The 25,286-nt window shown below is 38.3% G+C and overlaps 1 protein-coding gene across 6 annotated transcripts in view; it reads left to right on the forward strand.

Moving 5' to 3' along the window:
* UNC13B (unc-13 homolog B) overlaps positions 1–25,286 on the forward strand; it is a 235,863-nt gene that overhangs the window by 41,315 nt on the left and 169,262 nt on the right. For all 6 annotated transcript variants that reach the window (XM_017865604.1, XM_017865607.1, XM_017865609.1 and 3 more), the window contains exons 2-3: positions 17,359–17,388; positions 20,415–20,514. In XM_017865604.1, the coding sequence (XP_017721093.1) occupies positions 17,359–17,388; positions 20,415–20,514 (130 nt within the window). The remainder of the gene's footprint in view (positions 1–17,358; positions 17,389–20,414; positions 20,515–25,286) is intronic.

Consider the following 25,286-nt stretch of genomic DNA (forward strand, 5'->3'; position numbering starts at 1 on the left):
AAAAAAAAAAAAAAAAAATTATATATATAATTTTTTTTCTATGAACTCTGCAGAGAAGAAACTTTTTTTTTTTGGTGGAGATGGGGATCTCCCTGTGTTACCCAGGCTAGTCACAAACTCCTGGGCCCAAGTGATCCTCCTGCCTAGGCCACCCAAAGTGCTGGGATTACAGGTGTAAGCCACTATGTCTGGCCTCATTGGCCATTTGTATATCTTCTTTGGGGAAATATTTATTCAGATCCTTTGCCCATTTAAAAATTGGATTATTTGTGTTTTTATTGAATCGTATGAGTTCTTTATATATATGCTAGAAACAAAGCTCTTATTAGATATATTATTTGCAAGCATTGTCTCCTATTCTGTGCTTTCCACTTTCTTAATAGTATCCTTTAAAGTGCAAAAGTTTTAATGTTGATGAAGCCTAATTTATCTACATATTTTTTCTTTTGTTGTTTGTGTCTTTGTCATTATAGCTAAGAAACCATTGCAAGAGTTTGTATACTTTCAGCTATTATAGTTAGGTCTTTGATACGTTTTAAGTTAATTTTGTATGTGATTTGAGGTTTTGGTTTGCTTTTACAAAATGTATTATGCATTTTTACTTAAAATATGTCTTGGATATCTCTGTCAGCCTGTAGATAACTGTCGTTTTTAAGTCTGTGGATAAAATAGGGTGTCACTTTGCCAACTTGTAAACTCCCCTTTCTGGAACAATACTCCTGCCATCCCTGCTGTTTGTTCCTTATTCTGTTTTATTCCATTTTATAAATGTTTATTCCATTTTAATAAGGCACCCATCTAATTTTGAGATGAAATAATACCCTTCTTGGAACATTCAGTGACTCCTTGGAATTCATATAATAAAATGCAACTAGGGAAGGGGCACAATCTGAAATAGATCTGCCCTTTCATACTCTTTAGACTCTTACTCTGTGTATTAGTCTGTTCTCGTACTGCTATAAAGAAATACCTGAGACTGGGTAATAAAGAAAAGAGGTTTAATTGGCTCACAGTTCTGCAGGCTGTACAGGAAGCATGGTGGCACTTCTGCTTCTGGGGAAGCCCCAGGAAACTTACAATCATGGTGGAAGGTGAAAGGGAAGCAGACACATCTTACATGGCAGGAGCAACAGCAAGAGTCGGGAGGTGCTACACACTTTTAAAATAACCAGATTTCATAACTCCTCACTCACTTGCCATCACCAGAATGGCACCAAGGGGATGGTGCTAAAGGCTAAAGCTTCCATGAGAACTCTACCCCCATGATCCAGTCACCTCCCACCAGGCCCCACCTCCAACAATGGGGATTGCGATTAGACATGAGATTTGGGTGGGGACACAAATCCAAACCATATCACTGATAGTTTTCAAGGAATATTTTGTTGCTTTTGTTGACTTTCTAATTTATGATCCTTACTGACTTTACTACTTGGAATTCTCTCACAAAATCTGTTTCTCACTGTTTATCCACTTTGCAATTAATAAAAGTGTCGTATCTCACAAAATGATGAAAATTATCTATAACTTTCTCACTTAACAGTATGTCTCCCTGACATTATACTTTACTTTGTTTGTTTGTTTATTTGAGACGGAGTCTTGTTGCGTTACCCAGGCTGGAGTGCAGTGGTGTAAACTCGGCTCACTACAGTCTCCGCCTCACGGGTTAAAACGATTCTCCTGCCTCAGCCTCCCGAGTAGCTGGGATTATGGACATGTACCACCGCATCCGGCTAATTTTTGTATTTTTAGTAGAGACGGGGTTTTACCATGTTGGCCAAGCTGGTCTTGATCTCCTGACCTCAAGTGATCTGCCTGCCTCAGTCTCCCAAAGTGCTGGGATTACAGGCGTGAGCTACCGTGCCCAGCCTCCCTTCCACTTTAGTTATTATTATTATTTTCTAAATAGAGTCTTGCTCTGTCGCCCAGGTTGGAGTGCAGTGGTGTGATTTTGGCTCACTGCAGCCTCCACCTCCCAGATTCAAGCAATTCTCTTGCCTCAGCCTCAGAAACAGCTGGAGTTACAGGTATGCACCACCACACCCGGCTAATTTTTGCATTTTTAGTAGAGATGGGGTTTCACCATGTTGGCCCAGCTGGTCTTGAACTCCTGACTTCAAGTGATCCACCTACCTCGGCCTTCCAAAGTGCTGGGGTTTTAGGCATGGGCCACATGCCCCGCCAAATGAGGAATCTTGAGAAAACTTGGCAATGATATAGTTCTATACATGGCTGCTGTTTTTATTCCCTTTTCTACCCGCTTCTTTTCCCTACATCATTCTTCATTCTATTTCCATTTTACATGACAAATTTTATTACTTATTTAATTATTCCCAGACTGACATTTGAGCTAACAGTAAGAAAACCTTATTTTTAGTGTTATCTTTCCCTTCTAGTGGACTAATACTTTCCTTAGGTACCTTACCCTTCCTTTAAGCACACAGCAATAACAACAGTTTTCTCAGCCAGTCATGGTGGCTTATGCCTGTAATCTCACCACTTTGGGAGGCCAAGGTGGGTGGATCGCTTGAGCCCAGGAGTTCAAGAACAGCTTGGGCAACAAAGTAAGACTCAGTTGCTTAAAAAAAAAAAAAATTTTTTTTTTTCCTCTAGAAAGCATTTGGCTACCTTATGCATTTCAAGAACAAGTACTTCCTAATAAACATTTAAAATTGACCTTATTCCATATTTTGAGCAATTGATTTTATATCCATGCACACTTGCTTACCTTTTCCTCAACTCGATTTGTATATAGTTTCTTGTCCAGTATGGTTTTCACTAGCTACATGTGGGTATTTAAATGTAAATTAGTTAAAATTAAATGAATTTAAAAATTCATTTTCTCAGTTACACTAGCCACATTTCACATACTCATTAGCCACATAAATCTGGTGGGTACTACAGTTGACAGTGCAGACACAGAATTCCTTCATCATCGCAGAAAGTTTTATTTACTGGCACTGCTACACTGTTTGACTTATTCCTACTCGTGGGGCTGACATTTGAAATTATTGTAAACCATTCCCTGTTTTATAAACTTACCTTTTTTTTTTTTTTTTTGAGACAGAGTCTTACTCTGTCACCCAGTCTGGAGTGTAGTGGCACGATCTCAGCTCACTGCAGCCTCTGCCTCCTGGGTTCAAGCGATTATCATCCTTAGCCTCTCGAGTAGCTGGGACTACAGGCATGTGCCACCATGCCCGGCTAATTTTTGTATTTTCAGTAGAGATGGGGTTTTACCATGTTGGCCAGGCTGGTGTTGAACTCCTGACCTCAAGTGATCTGCCCACACTGGCCTCCCAAAGCGCTGGGATTACAGGTGTGAACCACTGCGTCTGGCGTATAAACTTAACCTTTGATGGACTCTTGTTAGTGGTCATTGTTGCAGAAATCTTGCAATGCTCCATAGAAGTGTTTTGTTTGTTTGTTTGTTTGTTTGTTTGTTTTAAAGAGATGGAGTCTCTCTATGTTGCTTAGGCTGTACTGACTCCTGGGCTCAATGAATCCTCCTGCCTCAGCCTTCCAAGTAGCTGGGACTACAGCAGTGCAATACTGTGCTTGGGAGAAGTTTTAAAATTGTTTTTGGCAGTTTTGTGTGGCAAATACAAAAGTCATTTTAAGCTGAAATATTTTAAGTCAGCATCCTATTTATGTTTTAAACACATAATATATTCACATGATAATTTTAAGCAAAAATAAAGGATATACAGTGAAAAGTAAATCTTCTCATGTCTTCCTCTCAGTTGTCCTTGGAGAGAGGCATGTACTGAAACAAGGTTCTTTATATGTTCTTCTAGAGTTTTTATCTTATAAGCATATGTGTGCCTGTCTTCACTTTGGAAAATATAAGTAGTAGCATCCTATGCACACCTTTTATTGTGTGTGTGTGTGTCAGGTCTTAAGTCTGTATGATTTGTGTTTTCACATTAATGTATTTTGGAAATTATTCCATGTGGGTACCCGTAAATCTGCCTTATTTTTATTGCATAATATGTCATTATGTAGGTGTGTTTTAACTTACCTAATCATCTTCTATTGAATATTTAGGCTGATTCTAACATTTTACTATTGCCAAATAGATTACAATGAGTATCTTTATTTTTTGCAAATGTGCCAGGATAGCAATGTGAGTAGTACTGGGAGAGCACAGGTCAGTGCTTTTTAGGACTTTTGATAGATTCTGCCAAATTGCCCTCCCTAGAGACTGTTCCAAATTACACGTTTACCTGCAGTGTATGAGAATGTCTGTTTTTCTGTCCCTCATCATTACAGCTTATCACAAAACTCATTGTAGAGCAGCATTATTAAAGATTGTAATAAAAAGTTTATTTTATTAAATTTTGGCTGGGTGTGGTAGTGCATGTCTGAAGTCCCAGCTACTCCAGAGGCTGAGGTGGAAGGATGGCTTGAGCCTGGGAGGTTGAGGCTGCACTATGCTGCCCAGGCTGGCCTTGAACTCCTGGGCTCAAGTGATCCTTCTGCCTTGGCCTCTCAAAGTGTGGGGATTACAGGCATCAGTCACTGTACCCAGCCAGTAATGTACTTTCTATAATGGAAATAAATTAAGAGCTTTGAGTATAGCTATACTGAGTTACAACCTTATCTATATACTTTGGATAAAAATATCTGAGCTAACATGTACTAAAAAACCTGAGCTTAGTTGGAAGACTGCTTCACTTTTGCATGAAGTTAGACCCTAAGGTAATCAGAGCAATCTATAAGAATAACTTTTCTATGCATTAGTAATAAGTTGTCACAAAAAGTAAGAGAAAAAAAATATCCCATCCACAGTAGCACAGAAGTATAAAATATCTAAGAATAGGCCAGGCATGCTGGCTCACGCCTGTAATCCCAGCATTTTGGGAGGCGGAGGCTAGCGGATCACTTGAGGCTAGGAGTTGGAGACTAGCCTGGCCAACATGGCGAAAACCTGTCTCCACTGAAAATACAAAAATTATTTTTAATTTTTTGTGTGTGCCTGTAGTCCCAGCCACTTAGGAGGCTGAGGCATAAAAATCGCTTCAACCCAGGAGGTGGAGATTGCAGTGAGCTGAGATTGTGCCACTGCACTCCATCCTGGGTGACACAGTGAGACTTTGTCTCAAAAAAATAAAATAGTTAAGAATAAAGCCACGTGAGATATGAAAGCATGAAAAGCAGAATATTATAAACTACATGACCTCAAATCCTTGTACTGCAAAAGCTTAGGGATACTGACCAAATATAATAAATATCCCATTAAGGATATAATTTAGCTCCCAAGGAAGTAAGACAACTCTCCCGTGGGCTAAAATGGAAAAGAATTAAAGAACTAATGCTTTAAGAACATGGGAGATGGTGGAGGAGCAGTTGTTAATGACCTGTTACTCCTAGTGGAATAGCCTCCCACCCCCTAATAAATAGCCCAGCTAATTTATGCCGTTACACCTAGATTTGAGTTCCAGACCTTGAGCTGTGGGACCTTGGGCAAGGCCTCTTTGAATTCCAGGTTTCTCACCTGCAAAATGGGGAAATGATAGTACCCACCTTTTCTAGTGGCTGTATAGGTTAAGTTAAATGGAAATAACACACTATATATTGAGTGCTGTGTTCCAGGGCAGTGCCCTAAGTGGTATGTATAAATTCACTTCTCTTCATAAGGTGGACTGAATTGTGATGCCCTCCACCATATCCCTATGTTGAAGCCCCAGCTCCCAATATGATGGTATTTGTAGATGAGGCCTTTTGGAGGTCATTTGGTTTAGATGAGGTCATGAGGGTAGGGCCTTCGTGATGGGGTTAGTACCCTTATAAGAACAGCACCAGGCCTTTTGTCTGCTTTCCCTGTCTCCCCTGCATCTGGTATCGGGAGACAGAGGGCAGCCAGCTGCAAGCCAGGAAGTATGAGCCCTTACTGTGGGACAAAATGGGCTGGCATCTTGATCTCGGACTTTACAGCCTCCAGAACTGTGAGAAGTAAATTCTTGTTGTTTAAGCCATTCAATCTATGGTGTCTTATTAAGGCAGCCTGACCTAATACATAAGGCAGCAAAGACATTCTTACCGTAAAGACATAGGTTATAATGGCTTCCTGGTGACAAGAGACAAGTTGATGAGTCAGATAGCTGAAAATAAGATCCTTGTTTCCATAAAGCTGGGATTCTCAAAGGATCATATGCTCAGTTAAAGCCTGGCCTAGAAAATATTCACGGGAAGATGAAAAGCAAGTTTATTCATCGTAGTCTGAGTTCTAGGTGGATGGGGGAAAAAATGTCTGACTTGAGTATTCACAACCATAGACTTGTGCTCATGAAAGTCTGAGATTGATATTTGTTTGATTTACATGGCTCAGCAATCCCTAAGCCAAGAAGCTACCCCAAAAAGACAGTCCAAAGCTAGAAAACAACTTTGGGCCACACTCTCACATCAGGTTACACAAATTTCTGTGGATAGAGCTATACTTTATATGAGTTCATAATGCAAAATTATAAAACCTACAAAAAAAAAATCAACCAGAGTGCCATGGTACATGACATAGAACATAATCAGACCTTCATTAACTGGTGATAGCTGGCTGCATATAAATCAAAATGAGTATGAAATGATTATAGACGTTTAAAAAGGAATCGAAAAAGTAAGGATACTATATTTAGAAAAAAGACCAGCTGGACACGGTGGCTGACGCATATAATCTCAGCACTTTGGGAGGTGGAGATGGGTGAATCACCTGAGGTCAGGAGTTCTTGACCAGCCTGACCAACACAATAAAACCCCCTTTCTTCTAAAAATACAAAAATTAACTGGGCGTGGTGGTGCATGCCTGTAATCCCAGCTACTGAGGAGGCTGAGGCAGGAGAATCACTTGAACCCAGGAGGCAGAGGTTGCAGTGAGTAGAGATCGTACCACTGTACTCCAACCTAGGCAACAGAACAAAACTCTGTCTCAAAACAAATAAACAAACAACAGAACAAAACAAAAAAAAAAACTAGGTATATTTGGAAAAGAACCAAAAGAAAAAATACTAATAGAAAAAATTTCATTAAAGTTAAAAACTCAAGGGAAAAGTTAAACAAGTTAAGAGTATTACTGAATTTTTGAATGTATACTAGAAAGAAATTGCCCATTATGTAACAGAGGGAGAAAGAGAGAGGCTGAGTGACATTGCAGATAAAATGAGAAAGTCCAACATAGTTAATAGAAGTTCTTTAGGGAGAGAAAAAGGAGAAGAGAGGAGAGGCAATATTTAATGAGAAATGGCTAAACTTCATAAAGTTAACTAGAAGAAAAGACAGATTATCCACAAAGGAATTGTATTTAAGACAGATTGATTTAAGACTGTAAAAGTAAAAATAGAGATCCTGAGAGAAATTACTCTCTATCTAGAAATTTTTTACTAGCTAAATTATTCAAAATTGAAAGTAAAATAGACATTTCGGACAAAAATGTGAGAATGTAAGCTCAATGATGAAAGGGATTTTTGTTTCTCCACTGCTCTATCTCTAGTAACTTGAACAATCCTTGACACATAGTAGGCATTTAGTAAGTATTTGTTGAAGAAGTGAAAAATTGAACAGTCTATCACACTTGCTTCTGGAAGAGGGAAATTGAAATGAGAAGGAAGGATTGAGATACAAGAAAGACTATTGAGTAAAACAATTGTTAAACACGAGTAAATGTAAATAAATATACTTTAGTGGTGGCTCATGCTTATCATCCCAACACTTTGGAAGGCTGGGGTGGGAGGATGGCTTGAGATCAAGAGTTTGAGACCAGCGTGGGCAACATAGTGAGACCCTGTTTCTACAAAAAATTTTAAAAGTTAGCTAGGTGTGATGGCACACGCCTATAATCCCAGCTACTGGGGAGTCTGAGGTGGGAGGATTATTTGAACCCAGGAGGTCAAGACTGCAGTTAGCCGTGATCTCACCACTGTACTCCAGCCTGGGTGACAGTGTGAGACTGTCTCAAAAACAAACCAAAAATAAATAAATATACTTTATAAAACTACTATAATTTTAATTATGTCTAATATATTACAGTTTTACAAGCAAGATGAAAATAATGTTCCTGACAACAATAGGATGTAAAGCAGAAAGTAGAGATTGTAGTTAAAGTAGTCTAAGGTTGTGTTTTTTTTTTCTGGGAAGAATTTAGAGATGTGGTTTAGTTAAAATTCAGATGTAATAATTTCAAGGGTAGGGTTTTATTTTCTGGACTATGACAAGCTAGTTTTCTGAGGAGACTATTCTCATTCTAGTACACCTGAATATACTATTGACAGGGACAAAATGAAACAATTTTTTTCCTACATAGTTGAATTCTTGGAAGGCCAGAAACCGTAAGAAAACAGATGAGCAGGTGCTAAAGCCAGCATTTGCCTGTTAGCATCTTCTGATTCCTGGTGTCTGTGAGCCTGAGTTTTAATAGTAATAGAGGGAACTTTACCTAACTTATTTTATGATGATAGTAATTTAATATTACTATCACCAGACAATAATGTTTTTGTAAAGAAATACTAAGGCCATTTTCAAGCCTAAATAAAGGACCAAAAGTCTTAAAGACATTGTTAAAATGTATCTAGCTTTATATAAACCAATAATACAACATTATCAAGTTAAGTTGATTTTAGGAATAAAAGAGTGGTTTATCATCTGAAAATCTGTTAATGCATCTGTTAATCATCTAAAATCCGTAACATTAACAGACTAAAGAGGAAACATCCTGGGATCATCTCAACAGATGCAGAAAAAGCATTTGATAAAATTCAGTCAGCATTCATGATAAAAATTCATAGTAAATTCAAAAGGGAGCTTTCTTTTCTCAGGTAATATGCTTGCCTCGGCCTCCCAAAGTGCTGGGATTATAGGTATGAGCCACTGTGCCCAGCCAGTATTCGTGTTTATTTTTCATAGAGTCAGGGAACTGAGTGAGAATCAAAATCTGGAGGAGAGTTTAGATTTTTCTTCATGGTTAAATTAAAAAAATTCTATAGAACAAATATATTTAGTGTGTGTTAGGCTGATGGCCTTAGATTTCCGTACACTCGACATTGGGGAGAAACCTCATTGGCAATGGAGTGGCTGGTGGTACCAGATGGGGGTCCCTTCTTTGGTCCCTTGAGTGCACAGCCTTTGCCCTGGTTGTTCCCTGCTTTCACCGTTAGGAGAAGCCACTTGACTCATGGCTGGCAGATAGCACACCAGTTTCAGTACCTTGCTACATTTGTAGAAAACCAGTGTATAAACAGTAAGGTATAGACAAAAATGGTTTTCTAACAGTGGGTATTTGAATATTAAGATGTAGTAAATTAGCCAGGTGTGGTGTCATACACCTGTGGTCCTAGCTACTTGGGAGGCTAAGGCGGGAGGATTGCTTGAACCCTGGAGGTCAAGGCTGCAGTGAGCCATGATTGTACCAGTGCATGCCAGCCTGGGTGACAGAGCAAGACCCTGTCTCCAAAAAAAAAAAAAAAAAAAAGTGAAGACATTGTTTTCTTTACATTTTCAAACTTATAAAAAAGAACAGGCTGGGCGTGGTGGCTCAAGCCTGTAATCCCAGCACTTTGGGAGGCCGAGATGGGTGGATCACGAGGTCAGGAGATCGAGACCATCCTGGCTAACACGGTGAAACCCCATCTCTACTGAAAATACAAAAAACTAGCTGGGCGAGGTGGTGGTGCCTGTAGTCCCAGCTACTCGGGAGGCTGAGGCAGGAGAATGGCGTGAACCCGGGAGGCGGAGCTTGCAGTGAGCTGAGATCCGGCCACCGCACTCCAGCCTGGGCGACAGAGCAAGACTCCGTCTCAAAAAAAAAAAAAAGAAAAAAGAACAGAGAATAATATATTGCATACTCATGTACTTGCCACCTTGATTTAACAAATGTTAATGATTTGTTACATTAATCAAGATTTTAAAAAATAGTGTATGGTGGATAAAGTTGAAATTTTCTTTATTGTCTCAATCTCTCCCAAGTTGTAGTCACTCTCAAAGTTGGTGTGCATTCCTTCCTTTTAGGATTATTATTATTCTAAAATGTGTGTATATGTCTATTTGTCTATCGTGCAGATATTTATTCTCTTATTTTTTTGAATGTTTTAAAGCTTTAGTGTCACATTTAGATATTTAATCCATTTATAATTCATAATTGTGTTAGTATGAGGTAAGGGCTTAATTTTGTCTTTTTGTATGAATAACTCATCATTACTAGTTTTGTCTTTAGCAGAGTTTGTTTATGCAGGTATAAGCAAATTTGAATATATATTTTTATTCGTTCTCCCCTTATTTTGTATTCTTTAATTTTTAATTTTAGGGTACATAATACTTGTATATACTTATAGGGTACATGAGATATTTTGATAAAGGCATACAGTGCTTAATCATATCAGGGTAAATGGGGTATCTATCACCTCAACCATTTATCCTTTATTTGTTTAACAATCTAATTATATAGTTTTAGTTATTTTAAAATGTACAATAAATTATTATTGACTGTAGTCCCCGTGTTATGCTATCACATACTAGATCTTATTTATTCTAACTATATTTTTATACCCATTAATCATCCCTACTTCCCCCCCAACTACTCTTTCCAGTAGCTTCTGTTATCGGTAGTTCTGCTGTTTCCATGAGTTCAATAGTTTTAATTTTTAGTTCCCACAAATAAGCGAGAACATGTGAAGTTTGTCTTTCTGTGCCTGGTGTAGTTCACATACCACAATGACCTCCAGTTCCATCCATGTTGTTGCAAGTGACAGGATGTCATTCTTTTTTATGGCTGAATAGTACTCCATTGTGTATATATAGCACATTTTTGTTATGATGAACACTTAAGTTGCTTCCAAATCTTGGCTATTGTTAAATGATGCTTCAGTAAACGCGGGAGTGCAGATTTACTGATTTCCTTTTTTGGGGTATATACCTAGCATTGGTATTGCTGGATCATATGGTAGGTCTATTTTTAGTCTTTTGAGAAAACTCCAACTGTTCTCTATAGTGGCTCTAATAATTATCTTCCTACCGACTGTGTACAGGGGTTCCCTTTCTTCACATCTTTGCCAGCATTTCTTATTGCTTGTCTTTTGGGTAAAAGCCATTTTAACTGGGGTGAGATGATACCTCATTGTAGTTTTGATTTGCATTTCACTGATGATCATTGATGTTTAACACCTTTTCATGTACTTGTTTGCCATTTGTGTGTCTGTCTTTTAAATTTTTATTTATTTATTTATTTATTTTGAGACACAATCTTACTCTGTCACCCAGGCTGGAGTGCAGTGGAGCAAATTCAACTCACTGCAACCTCTGCCTCCCAGTCTCAAGTGATCCTCCCATCTCAACCTCCTGAGTAGCTGGGACCACAGGTGCGTGCCACTTCATCCGGCTAATTTTGTGTATTTTTGGTAGAGACGAGGTTTCACCACGTTGCCCAGGCTGGTCTGGAATTCCTGAGCTCAAGCAATCCACCTTCCTCGGCCTCTCATAGTGCTGGGATTACAGGCATGAGCCACCATGCCTGGCCTGTCCATCTTGTTTTGAGAAATATCTATTCAGGTCTTTTGCCTGTTTTTAAATTGGATTATTAGATTTTTTTCCTATTGACTTGTTTGAGCTCCTTATATATTCTGGTTATTAATCACTTGTCAGAAGAATAGTTTGCAGATTACTTTTTCCCATTCTGTTGGTTGTTTCTTCACTTTGTTGATTGTTTCCTTTGCTGTGCTGAAGATATTTAACTTGATGTGATCCCATTAGTCCATTTTTGTTTTGATTGTCATGGGGTATTCAGATCATAGCACATTTAAATCATAGCACTAGTTTGTACAATTTTTTTTCTTTTAAACTTCATGCATTTTGCATACAATTTAAGAAATCTAACCCAGGGTCACTAAGGTTTTCTCCTATGTTTTCTTTCAGATATTTGATAGTTGTATCTCTCACATTTAGTTCTATTCCTATTCCTCATTTCAAGTTTTGCATATTGTGTACAGTAAGGATAAAATAAGCAAATATGTATATGTACTTGCATATGAATATCAAATTTTTCAGTACCATTGTTAAAAAGATTATCTTTTCCCTCAATTGAATTGCCTTGGCAATTTTGTTGAAAATCAGTTGACCTATATGTGTGTGGGTCTGTTTCTGAACTTTCTATTTTCTTCCATTGATCATTATGTCTTTTTATGCCACTGCCACACTGTCTTGATTCCTGTATCTTTATAATATAACTTGAGATCAGGTAATATAATTACTGCAACACCCTTTTTCCCCCAAAATGTTTTTTGGCTCTTCTGTTCCTTTGCGTTTTCATATAAATTTTAAAACCAGCTTGTCAGTATCTAAAAAAAAAGTCTGCTAGAATTTTGATTGGGTTTGTCTTGAATATGTAGATTAATATGGGGAGAATTGTCATTTTAACAATAGTTAGTCTTCCAAACATTGACCATGGTATATCTCTTCATTTAGTTAGTTCTTTGATTTCTCTCCTCAGTGTTTGTAGTTTTTAACTGACAGGCCTTACATTTCTTCTGTTAAATCTATTCCAATAATTTAATATTTTGGGGGGATGCTGTTGTAGATAGCATTTTTTAAACGGGAATAAATACATATAAATGTTATTATTACATGCACATGTGTGCATGGGAGTCAAGCAAGATATAAATACTCAGAGAAGGATAAGATGGTTCATGCTTCTATACCATCTTTTGGGGGCCAGATGGGAAGGCCATTTTTTGGATACATAATAACTGTACATATTTATGAGGTACATGTGATATTTCTGTACCTGCATACAATGTATAATGCTCAACCCAGGGTATTTAGGATATCCATCACCTAAAATATTTATCACTTCTTTGTGTTGGGAACATTTCAAATCTTTTCTTCTAGCTATTTTGAAATATGCAAATTATTGATAACTATAATCACCCCGTCACTGATCACACACTACAACGTATTCCTTCAATATGACTGTACGCATTAACCAACCTCTCTTTACCGCCCTTCTCCCCCTTCCCAGCATCTGGTAGCCATCATTCTACTCTCTGCCTCTAGGAGATCGCCTTTATTTTAGCTCTCACATGAGTGAGAACATGCAAAATTTGTCTTTCTGTGCCTAGCTTATTTCACTTAACATGATGCTGTCCAGTTCCATCCATGTTGCTGCAAATGACAGGGTTTCATTCTTTTTTTAATGGTTGAATAGTATTCCATTGTGTGTATATACCAAATTTTCTTCATTCATTTGTTGATTGACACTTAGGTTGATTCTATATCTTGGCTATCATGAATAGTGCTGCAGTAAACATGGGGATGCTAATATCCCTTTGATATACTGACATCCTTTCCTTTGGATAAATACCCAGTAATGGGATTGCTGGATCATGTGGTAGTTCTGTTTTTAGTTTTTTTTGGGAAACCTCCATACTGGTTTCCATAAGGGCTGTACTAATTTACATTCCTGTCCACAGTGTATGTGAGTTCTCTTTTCTCTCCATCCATGCCAGCATATGTTAAATTTTGTGGTTTTGGTGATAGCCATTCTAACTGGGGTGAGATGATAGCTCACTGTGGTTTTGATTTCAATTTTCCTGATGATTAGTACTCTGAGCATTTTTTTCATATACATGTTGGCCATTCTTTTGAGAAATGTCTGTTCAGATCCTTTGTCCACTTTTTAATGGGATTTTTTTTTTTTTTTTTTTGCTCTTGATTTGAGTTCCTTATATATTCTGGATATTAGTCCCTTGTTGGATGAATAGTTTGTAAATATTGTCTCCCATTCTGTAGGTTGTCTCTTTATTGATTGTTACTTTTGCTGTGCAAAGGCTTTTTAGTTTTATAGGGTCCCATTTGTCTATTTTTATTTATTTCTATGCATTTGAAGTCTTAGCTATAAAATCTTTGCCGAGACTAATGTCCTGAAGTGTTTCCCTTATGTTTTCTTCTAGTAGTTTTAATGTTTTGGGTCTTATGTTTAACTCTCGAATTCATTTTGAGTTGATTTTTGTGATAGGTGCCCAGTTTCATTCTTCTGTAATATGGATATTCAGTTTTCCTAACACCATTTATTGCAGATATTATTCTTCTGTGTTTTTCTGGTACTTTTGTTGAAAAATCGATTGGCTGTAAATACATGGATTTATTTCTGGGTTCTCTATTCTATTCCATTGGCTTGTGTCTCAGTTTTTATACCAGTAGTAACCTGTTTTGGTTACTATAGCTTTATGGTGTATTTTGAAGTCAGTTAGCATGACTTCAGCTTTGTCCATTTTACTCAGCATTGCTTTGGCTATCCAGGGTCTTTTGTGGTTTATATGAATTTTAGGATTGTTGTTTCTATTTACGTGAAGAATAGCATTGGTATTTTGATAGGGATTGCATTTAATCTGTAGATTGCTTTGGGTAATACAGTCATTTTAACAATATTCTTAGAACCTATTTGCATAGTATGTTTTTCCATTTGTTTGTGTTCTCTTCAATTTCTCTCATCAGTGTTTTGTCATTTTTGTTGTAGAGGTCTTTCACCCTTGGTTAAATTTATTCCCAGGTATTGAATATTTTTTGTAACAATTGTAAATGTGATTACTTTTTTGATTTATTTTTCAGCTAGTTTATTATTACTGATTTTTGTAGTTGATTTTGTATTCTTCAACTTTACTGAATTTATTGATCAGATCTAAGAGTTAAAAACACACAGTGGAGTCTTTAGGTTTTTCTATATACAAGATCATGTCATGTGCAAAGAGGGACAATTTGGCTTCCTCTTTTCCAGTGTGGTTGCCTTGGATTTCTTTCTCTTGCCTGATTGCTTTGGCTAGGACTCCCAGTACTAAGTTGAATGAGAGTTGTGAAAGTGGGGCACTGTCTACTAAGCCAGACAATGGCAGAACAAAAAAAAAATAAAACTACAGGCAAATACTCCTGATAAACACAGATGCGAAAATCATCAACAAAATACTAGCAAACCAAATCAGGTAATATATCAAAAAGATAATATACCATGATCAAGTGGGATTTATCCCAGGGATGCAATGATGGTCCCACATATGCAAATCAATAAATACAATACATCACCTCAACAGAATGAAGGACAAAAACTGTAATATCATCTCAATAGACATAGAAAAGGCATTTGATAAAATTCAGCATCCCTTCATCATAAAAAAAAGAAACTCTCAAAAAACTATACATTAAAGGAATATACCTCAACATAGTAAAGATCATATGTGATAAACCCATAGCTTACATCCTCCTGAATGGGGAAAAGCTGAAAGCCTTTCCTCTAAGAACTGGAAAAAGACAAGAAGAACCCATGTTTCTTGTGTTCTTGTTTTTTGTTGTTGTTGTTTTGAGACAAGTCTCACTCTGTCACCCAGGCTGGAGTGCAGTGGTGCTATCTCAGCTCACTTCAACCTCTGCCTCCCGGGCTCAAGCGAGTCTCCCACCCCAGCCTCCCAAGTAGCTAGGATGACAGGCATGCGCCATTACACCCAGCTAAGTTTTGTGTTTTTAGTAGAGATGAGGTTTCCCATGTTGGCCAGGCTGGTCTTGAACTCCTTAAGTGATCCACCCACCTTGGCCTCCCAAAGTGCTGGGATTACAGGTGTGAGCCACCATACCCGGCTGAATGTTTCTTTTCTTCTTATATTGATATGTGTGTATGTGTTGTAACAATTCCTTCTTTTAATGTTATGGATTGGCTTTTTTAGGGAAAGACTTTTTTTTTTCTGTAGATGTATCTATATTGTTGCTGGGGGAAGGTGCTTTGGCTTTGATTCTGGATGGGTGCAGTAGTGTAGTCTTCATATGATTTCTTCACTTTTATTCAGACTAGTTTCCTGGCTCTTCAGTGGTGTAGGCTGCAATTGTTAGTGGAGGCTGTGACAAGACTTTGCTGGGGACTGATATGCCAGATGGGCTGGTCCTCTGAAATCAGTAGTAGCAGTGGCATTCTAGGAATGCCAGTCTTTGGGCTCCCTTGGGCCTCCAGGTGGTATGCTTGGGTGCTGGCAGTGCCAGTGGCTGACCAAGTGGATGGGTCCTTGGATCCCCTGGGTGACGTGTGAGGAGTTGATGGTGGTAGCAGTGGTGTGTCAGTCCTTGCACCACTCAGCAGCATGTGTGGCTTTTAGTGGTGGCAGCAGGCTTGATAGGCTAATATCTAGACCTCCAGGTGGCATGCAGTGATGGGTGGCACTGGTGGCAGGATAGGCTAGGTTTTGCTCTGGAGAACTGTCCTGCAGACTGTAGAATGTTTACTAGCATCCCTGTTCTTTAGCCAGTAAATGCCAGTAACATCACGTGGGAACTTGTTAGAAATACAGTTTCACAGGTCCTGCTGCACTCCACTGAGTCTAGAAACCAAGGTGATGTGGCCCAGCATTCTGTGCTTTAACAGCCCTCAGGTGATTCTAATGTATGCTCAAGCTTGAAATTCCACTGCCTTGGTAGATTGCAAGGTTCCCCCTGCCCCAGAAAGAACCTGTGTTAGTTAAGGGTCTCTAAAGGGACGGAACTGTGTGTGTATGAAGGAGAGTTTTTTTTTAGGAGAATTGACTCATATCATCACAAGGTGTCCCACACTAGGCCATCTGCAAACCCAGGAGCCAGGAAGCCAGTCCGAGTTCCAAAACCTCAAAAGTAGGGAAGCCGACAGTGCAGCCTTCAGTCTGTGGTCAAAGGCCTGAGAGCCCCTGGCAAAGCACAGGTGTAAGGTGATGGGTTTTATTTATTTTATTTTATTTTATTTTTTTTATTTTTTGAGACGGAGTCTCGCTCTGTCGCCCAGGCTGGAGTGCAGTGGCCAGATCTCAGCTCACTGCAAGCTCCGCCTCCCGGGTTCACGCCATTCTCCTGCCTCAGCCTCCCGAGTGGCTGGGACTACAGGCGCCCGCCAGGTCGCCCGGCTAGTTTTTTGTATTTTAGTAGAGACGGGGTTTCACCATGTTAGCCAGGATGGTCTCGATCTCCTGACCTCGTGATCCGCCCGTCTCGGCCTCCCAAAGTGCTGGGATTACAGGCTTGAGCCACCGCGCCCGGCCAGGTGATGGGTTTTAAATAAGGAACATTTGTAACTTAAACCTTCAGAAGATACCTCACATGAAACTGGCTGCCTCCACAGGAGTAACTTAGATCTCTCCACCTTGTTGTCAGGAACCTGGAACAGAGATTTTTGCATTGGATATGAGATTAGATAGACTTTTAAGGGCTCGTCTGACTCTTTGCCTTTCAAGTTTTAATCAGAAGTCTCAGCTTTTTTTCTCCAGTTTTAGATTTAACAATCTAAACCTAACTTGAACATTGATACATAGTGCCTAATAAATGTTGCTTAAGTAAAATGAACTTGGAAACATTCTTCATGGTATCCTCTTTTTTCTCTTGCAGTTAAAAGGGCCAAATTCCAGGGTTCACCAGGTAAGGCCAGCCTTCTATTATGTCTTTTCCTCTTGTATTTGCTGTTATTTAAAAGCAATTTTAAAAAGTTATTAATTCATTGATCAAAATCAGTAATTTAATTCATTACTTCACTAAATTAATTCATGAAATCATTAATCTAGTGAAAAATTAGTTTTCTTACCTCTTGGCTAACCCAATTCTACTTCTCAATAATAATTATATATTTAGAGGTTTTGATATACCTTTTCTGACTTTTTCTCAGAAAAAAATCTGAAATAGTATAAAAGGATAAATATTGACAATTAGTGGAAAAAATTTTTTTTTATACTTTAAGTTCTAGGGTACATGTGCACAACGTGCAGGTTTGTTACATAGTTATACATGTGCCATGTTGGTTTGCTGCACCCATTAACTCGTCATTTACGTTAGATATTTCTCCTAATGCTATCCCTCCCCCAGCCCACCACCCCACGACAGGCCCTGATGTGTAATGGATAAATATTGAAATATCAGTGTGTCATGTCTTGCAGTTCATGAACCTGTTTCAGCTTGAGAGTGTGTGTATATGTATCTATTGGGTCATATAAAATTTAAAATATACAAATAGACCATGTGAAACATATCTTATGCAACCTGCTTTTCCCCCCCAGCAACACATCATGAAAGAGTGTGTGTGTGTGTGTGTATGTATGTGTGTGTCTGGCTCATTCTTTTAAGGTACTGTACAGAATTTTGTTGTAGATTTGTACCCTGATTAATAGGTCCCTGATTGATTAATACTTGATTAATATTTAGGTTCCCAACTTTTTGCCATTATAAAGAATAAATGTTCATGTGCACTTCTCATTGCTTGCTTTTGCAAATGTGTCTGTGTACTAGATTCAGAAGTAGAATTGCTGGGTCAAAAGTATATATATATATTTTAAAATTTGATAACTCCTGCCAACTTTTCTTCTGCAAGTTTTACTATATATACTGAGACCAAAAGTTTATGAATATTTATTTTCCCAAATCCTTATCAATATTTGATATGAAACTTTAAAATCTTTGTCCGTCTGAAGATTAAAAATGGTATTTCCTTATTTTAATATACATTTCCTCAATTTTGATTGTCACATTAGGAAGATTTCCTCTGGTTACTGCTGGGGAAGAAGGGAGGGGAGCTGGAGGATTACTGGAAATATGTGAATATGCTTGAGAACCCAGGAAAACCTGAAAAACTGGACCTTGGGTACAACAGTAATGAAAGCAGTTTCTGAGCAGTTTCTTGTTTTAAAGGTTGTTATCTTTCTCTGTCTGCTGGCTCTTTTTTTCTGAGAATCTGCTCTGTTGTTTCTCTCCCAGCTGGTTGTCTATGCTTACCCATCTTGCACCCATAATAGCTGCCTCAATGGAATTTATACCTCTTCCTTCTAGCTTCAGCACCAACCACCAGTTGTCAATATTTATCCTTTTACCCTGTATAATATCTTTTGAGAGGGAATCAGGTTTGTTTCAGCTTTTGGCCAGCTCATGGATTGGCTGCTCTTGGGTTATTTACTCTTGGTCTGGTCAGCTATGTGTGATTGGATGTTGGGGTGGAGTACAAAGTAATGTGATATAAAACATAGCTCAGTGGCCTACTGCACTACCGCTACTAGATATGGATGGAGATTCTCCTTGTATAGGCTTTTATCCTCATATACCTTTAATATAATTGTAAATTTTCCATGTTGATAAGTATAAAACTACACCATTTTAAATGATATTTAAAAGAAAGATTTACCTTCAGCTGAAAGTGTGTAATGGGTCCCATTTTCTTATATTTTCTGTAACATTAGGTAATCATGTTAAGCAATATTTGCCAACTCGATGAGTCAAAGTGATAGTTTGCTATTTTTTCATTGTATAAAATTAGGATTAATTTCTTACATAGAAAAGCAAACCCTCAATTCAGTGCCCCTAATCATGGCTGATGTGGATGTAGTGAGGCGAGTGCCAAATGTGCTGTAGTAAGAATTAGGTGAGATGCCTGAGTCTGAAGTTTCAGGCCACCACCTTTGTTTAGTAATCAACTTGTTTAGTACTCAACTCTCAGGTTAGAGAATTTCCTTTTCTCAACTCTGATAATATTTCTTTTTTTGATTGGGCGCGGTGGCTCATCCTTGTAATCCCAGCACTTTTGGAGGCCGAGATGGGTAGATCACTTGAGGTCAGGCATTCAAGACCAGCCTGGCCAACGTGGTGAAACCTTGTCTCTACAAAAAATACAAAAGTTAGCTGGGCATGGTGGCGCACACCTATAATCCCAGCTATTTGGGTAGCTGAGGCATAAGAATTGCTTGAACCTGGTAGATGGAGGTTGCAGTGAGCCAAGATCATGCCACTGCACTCCAGTTTGGGTGACACAGCAAGACTCTGTCTCCAAAAAAAAAAAAAAAGATTTCTTTTTATGTAATTTGTGCTTTAGGCCAAACTGAATAGATCGAGATTGAAATCTAATTTCTTTGTGAAGATTTTTCCTTAATTTTTGTCCTTATCGACAGCTCTGCAGTTCTTTATCACTTTTTTCTTTTTTCCTTCTGGTACTTATCTCTTTCTACATTTTATTAAATTTATGTACCTTATCTTTCCTAGCAGATCAATTAGATTTGGATTTTTCCCCCCAGACGGCAAGTAGGCTATATAATTAACTTAGTAGGTTAGGATTAACATTGTAATAGATTAAATAAATTAGAATAGGAAATATCAATGTATCATATCTTGGCATTCATGAATCTTTCAGTTTGAGTGTGTGTGTATGCATATCTGTTGGGTCATACATAAAATTTCTTAAAATTTAAAAAACAGCATTTTAGATTATGCTCTTGAAGATAGTATGTAGTTTTATAATTTTCGCAACTCTACTGTGTCTTGAATGAAGCTATATTATATAATATATAGCTTAATTTTTTCCTGCACATGTAATACTTTAATTTCTATATTGCTTAATTCCAAGGACTTTGTGAGATTGGGTAACAATCTGAGCACTAAGTATTATGTCTCCATTTTGTATTTTTTCAAAGATAAATTTAACACATATGTGACCCTGAAAGTACAGAATGTGAAGAGCACAACTGTAGCAGTTCGTGGTGATCAGCCCTCCTGGGAACAGGATTTCATGTTGTAAGTATTTTGCAGCAGCAGTGTGCCTACATATTTCATAATCTTTTAAAGGGAATTGCATTGGATGAAACAATTAGAAGATTTTGTGTATTTTTGAGATTTATAAAATGTACTGGCACTGTTAAATACTCTTTTGAAAACTGGGGAGTTACAGAAATAAGTGAGGTTCATGGTATGTGAAGCACAACTGCAGTTTTGTTTTCTCATGGATTTGTAATTTGTTCTTAGAGATGAATGATAATGCAGGTAAACTCCTAATTGATTTGTGTTGGTGCAAATACTACATAGGCAGATTTTCTCAGTGGTCAGTATTAGAATGGAGTACAGCAGACTTAGCATGACATTCAACTTAACTTCATCTTTCTTTGATTCTCAGAAGGCTCTTTGAAGGAATATGGCCATGCATGTGAGAGACTGTATCTTCGTGTGTGCCTAAGTCATCTGTTTTAGAGGCTGAAGATTTCTGTGCTTATAATCCTTTTGCTTTATGGAGTAAAATGTCCTATATTCAATTAATTAAAATGAATAAATATTAGTAGAGTTTCTCGTGTATGACAAAGTTTAGTATATTATGATTTTAATTAAACTTTGGCTTTAAAAACTTGATATTTCTTTCTTTTGTCTCCTTAAGTTTCAGGAATTTTGTGTTCCTGTTCTAGAAAAGGGGAGAAAAGTATAGAATATATTGAAGGACTAGGCAAATCATTTAGCTTCATAGGGCACTAGTTTCCTTATCTGTAAAGGTCTTCCTTTCTCAGAAGATTATGCTTGTTTTTTTGGAAGGTGGAGGTGGACATGAAGGGGCTGAATGAGAAAACGTACTGAAATTTGCTGTGAAATTTGAAACGGAACTGAAATCGATTTGCATGTTTTATAGTGCAGCTCAGAGGGACATAGGGATGGTTATTATTTTTATGGGGAGACATTTCCAATCCTCTGGGCTCTTAGTATATTGCTCCTTTTTTTTTTTTTTTGAGGCAGGATCTCACTTTGTCACCCATGCTGGAGTATGGTGGTATGATCATAGTTTACTGCAGCCTCTAACTCCTGGGCTCCAGCGATCGTCTTGCCTTAGCCTCCTGAGTAGTGGAAACTACAAGCATGTACCACCACACCTTGGTTAATGTTTTTATTTTTTGTAAAGATGGGATTTCGCTATGTTGCCCAGGCTAATCTCAAATTCCTGGGCTCAAGCAGTCTTCCCGCCTTGGCCTCCCAAAGTTGTGGGATTACAGGTGTGAGCCACTGCACTCAGCCTATATTGCTTCCTATAGGACCATTATTGTGATAGTTAAAGGCAAAGATTATAAGGTTTGGGGCTAGGACAATATCAGAAGACATAGAAAAGGATGAATAGAGGGTGTTCAGGAAGTAGAACCAAAAGATTTGCTTGGATGATGGGGTGGGTGGTATGCCATTCAGTAGGATGAGGATTAATATAAGTTATGGACAGTCTTATATTTGAGATTCTTATAGGACAGATAGGAAGGAGGAGAGGTGCAGAAGATAGTTAGAAACCTGAAGCTGGCACTCAGGGAAGAAGTCTGCTTTGGAGAAATATTTTGGTCGGTTGAAGCCATAGGTGAAGATGAGAAAGCTTAGGGATAAAATGTGTATGGTGAGAAAAGGACTGGGGTAGAAGCTGGAGAGTGGCAGCATTTAAATGAGGGGCCAGAGGGGACTAAAAAGGATTAAACAGAGCTGTAGAAGATCCAGGATATAATGGTGTCTTGGAAGCTGAGGGAGAACTGGGCTTCAAACAGAAGGAGGCCAATAGTGTTATGTTTCTTTCTCACTGGTTGCCTCTTTCTCAAGATTATATAAGCCTCATTTATTCCCTCTTACAGTGACAGTGATATGAGACTGAGAGCGCCTGTTTCCTTCTTTACACATGCAGTGTACAGAGTCAGCTACAAATGGTTTATGCAAGTCTCTTTCCATACCAGTGTGTTAGCCATAATCCTGGCTATGGTTTATAAACCTAGCACTTCCAGTTGGCTATAACCATCACTTCCAGTTATAACTGTTCCCATTATGTGAGGCACAGTGATCTTCTGCAGCCTCTCATCAGCATAGCTAGCATTATTCTTATGTGTTTATTTTCTAGTTTCCCATGGCACTTCCCCTTTCTACCCTGCTGTGATATGTGTGAATTTTCTTCCTGTCTCCCACATTGAGATGCTGTGTGAATTTTGCTGTCTCTTCTTTTAGACGTGGGTTTTATTAGCTACTTTCTCTACTCTTCTGCTCTTCCTACTCCTTATTCCTCCTATCCTGTCCTATTATTTATTTACTTTTTTTTTTTTTTTGGTTCACTCCTTGCAGAATTTAGTCTACTACCCTGTCCTTTTGTCACCGGAAACTCCAGTGTTGGTTTCCTCTCTCCCGTTCTCCTTTTTCCTTCTCCATGATGTATTATGTGGCAGTATCTATTATCCATTTTGGTATTTCTTATATTATTTGTTTTTAATATTTTTCATATCTTGTTTTTAGGACTAGATTGTTCATTTCTTAAGGGTAAGGTGGGCATCTTCACTATCTGTGTGAATTTGTGTATCCCAAAGTCTTCTATACACATTTATGTATATTGTTGATTGAATTAATTAACAGAAAAGAAACTTCCCTAGGGTCCTGGGTATGAAGGATAAGTAGAGCTCTCAGACCTCTCTTAGCCGGACCTGCTGAGCAAATGTAGGTGAGATGAGAAGCTTCTTGCAGAATATATACTCATTGTTTGGGCCTTCTCCCCAGAGAGTTCTCTGAAGAACAGATTTTCTTCTTTATCTGTTCAAGTCAAGCTGTTAAAGACCTCTGGCTATTTCTTCTGTCTGTTGGCTGAGATACTATTTGGGAGTTGATTTGGGAATATTATATATGTATCCCCAAGCAATTTTTCTTTTTTTCTTTATCTTATGAGACAGGATCTCACTCTGTTGACCAGGCTGGAGTGCAGTGGCACCATCTTGGCTCACTGCAGCCTTGATTTCCTGGGCTTAAGCGATTTTCCGGCTTCAGCCTCCTGAGTAGCTGGGACTACAGACACATGCCACCATGTCTAGCTAATTAAAAAAATTTTTTTTTGGAGACACTAGGTTTTTCCATGTTGCCCAGGCTGGTCTCGAACTCCTGGGCTCAAGTGATCTTCCCACCTCAGCCTCCCAACACACTGGGATTACAGGCATGAGCCATTGCACCTGGCCCAAGCAATTTTTCGATTCCATATTCAAATGACGGATAAGTCCAATGGATTTGAGGATGTCACCTATATTTTCCAAGACTAATTGGTTAATTAGGCTGAATTAAATTATGTGACAGAAAGCTTAGTTTCTCCACTGTGAACACTGTAACTTAGTGGCTAGGCTTATTCACCTACTTTGTGGCTCTGAACAGCTCTCCAGATAGCTTAGAAGTTTTTGGACACAAAAATTGAGTCCTATATTATGTTTCTTCTCGAAAGCACCTAGTCATATGTCTTATAAGTGCTCAGGAAATGCTAATTAAATGAATAAATTAACTCAGTACATTCTATGCTGTATTATATTTATATAAAAGGGATAAATTTTCTTTGCTTTATTCATTTTCAACACCTGACATTAATTCTATGGCTGTCATTCTATATCTCAAACTTGTGAATCTGAGAACATTTATTTTATAGCCCAACGGGGAACCCGAGTACAAACTTGAAACTTCTACTTGTGATAAATAGCTGTTATTTTCCTGAGAATGCCTTTCTGCTCTCTCTGCTAGAATTGGTCTTTTCTCATCTTTCTTGGATTACCCCTCAAGTAGCCTTGTGTTTCAATAAGAGCTTTGTGGAGAACGTTTTTAGCATTAACACAAGTGCTATTTGCATATTCTAGTTTAAGACTGGGATTATGTTTGAGTTAGTCCTTCCGAACAGATATTCAACCATGTATGACACTGCTTTTAAATAGTGCTTATCTGGCTCTTTATGGAATGATTTCTTTTCAATTTTTTTCCCCTGGTTATTATTATAGGAAAATCATTATATTTATCATTATCCCATGGTAATAATTTTGCTTATAAGTGACAGTGCCTAGCTTAATAATGATTAATGAGTCTCCAGGGACTGAGTGGTGTGAACTAGCACATTCTAGCACCCCTCACTTGCCTGTGACCACATGTTCCTATCAAACTGACATGTTCTCAGGGACCCTGCTTCTACCTGTACTCCCTTTCGTAAATCCCCCTTTCCCCCCAGCTTTTTTGGTGGGGATGGAGTCTGGCTCTGTCACCCAGACTGGAGTGCAGTGGCATGATCTTGGCTCTGCCTCCTGGGTTCAAGTGATTCTTGTGTCTCAGCCTCCCAAGTAGCTGGGATTACAGGCATGCGTCCCCACGCCCAGCTAATTTTTGTATTTTTAGTAGAGACAGCATTTTGCCACATTGGCCAAGCTGGTCTCAAACTCTTGACCTCAGGTGATCCGTGCACCTCCCAAAGTGCTGGGATTACAGACTTGAGCCACCATGCCTAGCCTCATAAATCTTGTAAAATAGACTTACTTTTCCTAAAAGTTTCCTGTCTACAATGTGTAGTTTAAGTTGAAGCAGTGTCAGTTAACAATAAAACATATGCAACTGTTGCCTATGGGTGGAAATTGGCAGGCAGGCCTGGCAGTAATGTCCTCATTACTTGGCCTCATATTGTGTGAAACTGCATTAGTCTAATCATGATTGTATCTCCAAAGTGGAAAGAATGGATAGACAAAGGCATTTTTCTTTCTTTTTTCCCCCATCCCCACTGAGGTTTA

This window comes from Rhinopithecus bieti, unplaced genomic scaffold, assembly GCF_001698545.2.
Source record: "Rhinopithecus bieti isolate Rb0 unplaced genomic scaffold, ASM169854v2 scaffold_82876, whole genome shotgun sequence".
Taxonomy (NCBI): Eukaryota; Metazoa; Chordata; class Mammalia; order Primates; family Cercopithecidae; genus Rhinopithecus; species Rhinopithecus bieti.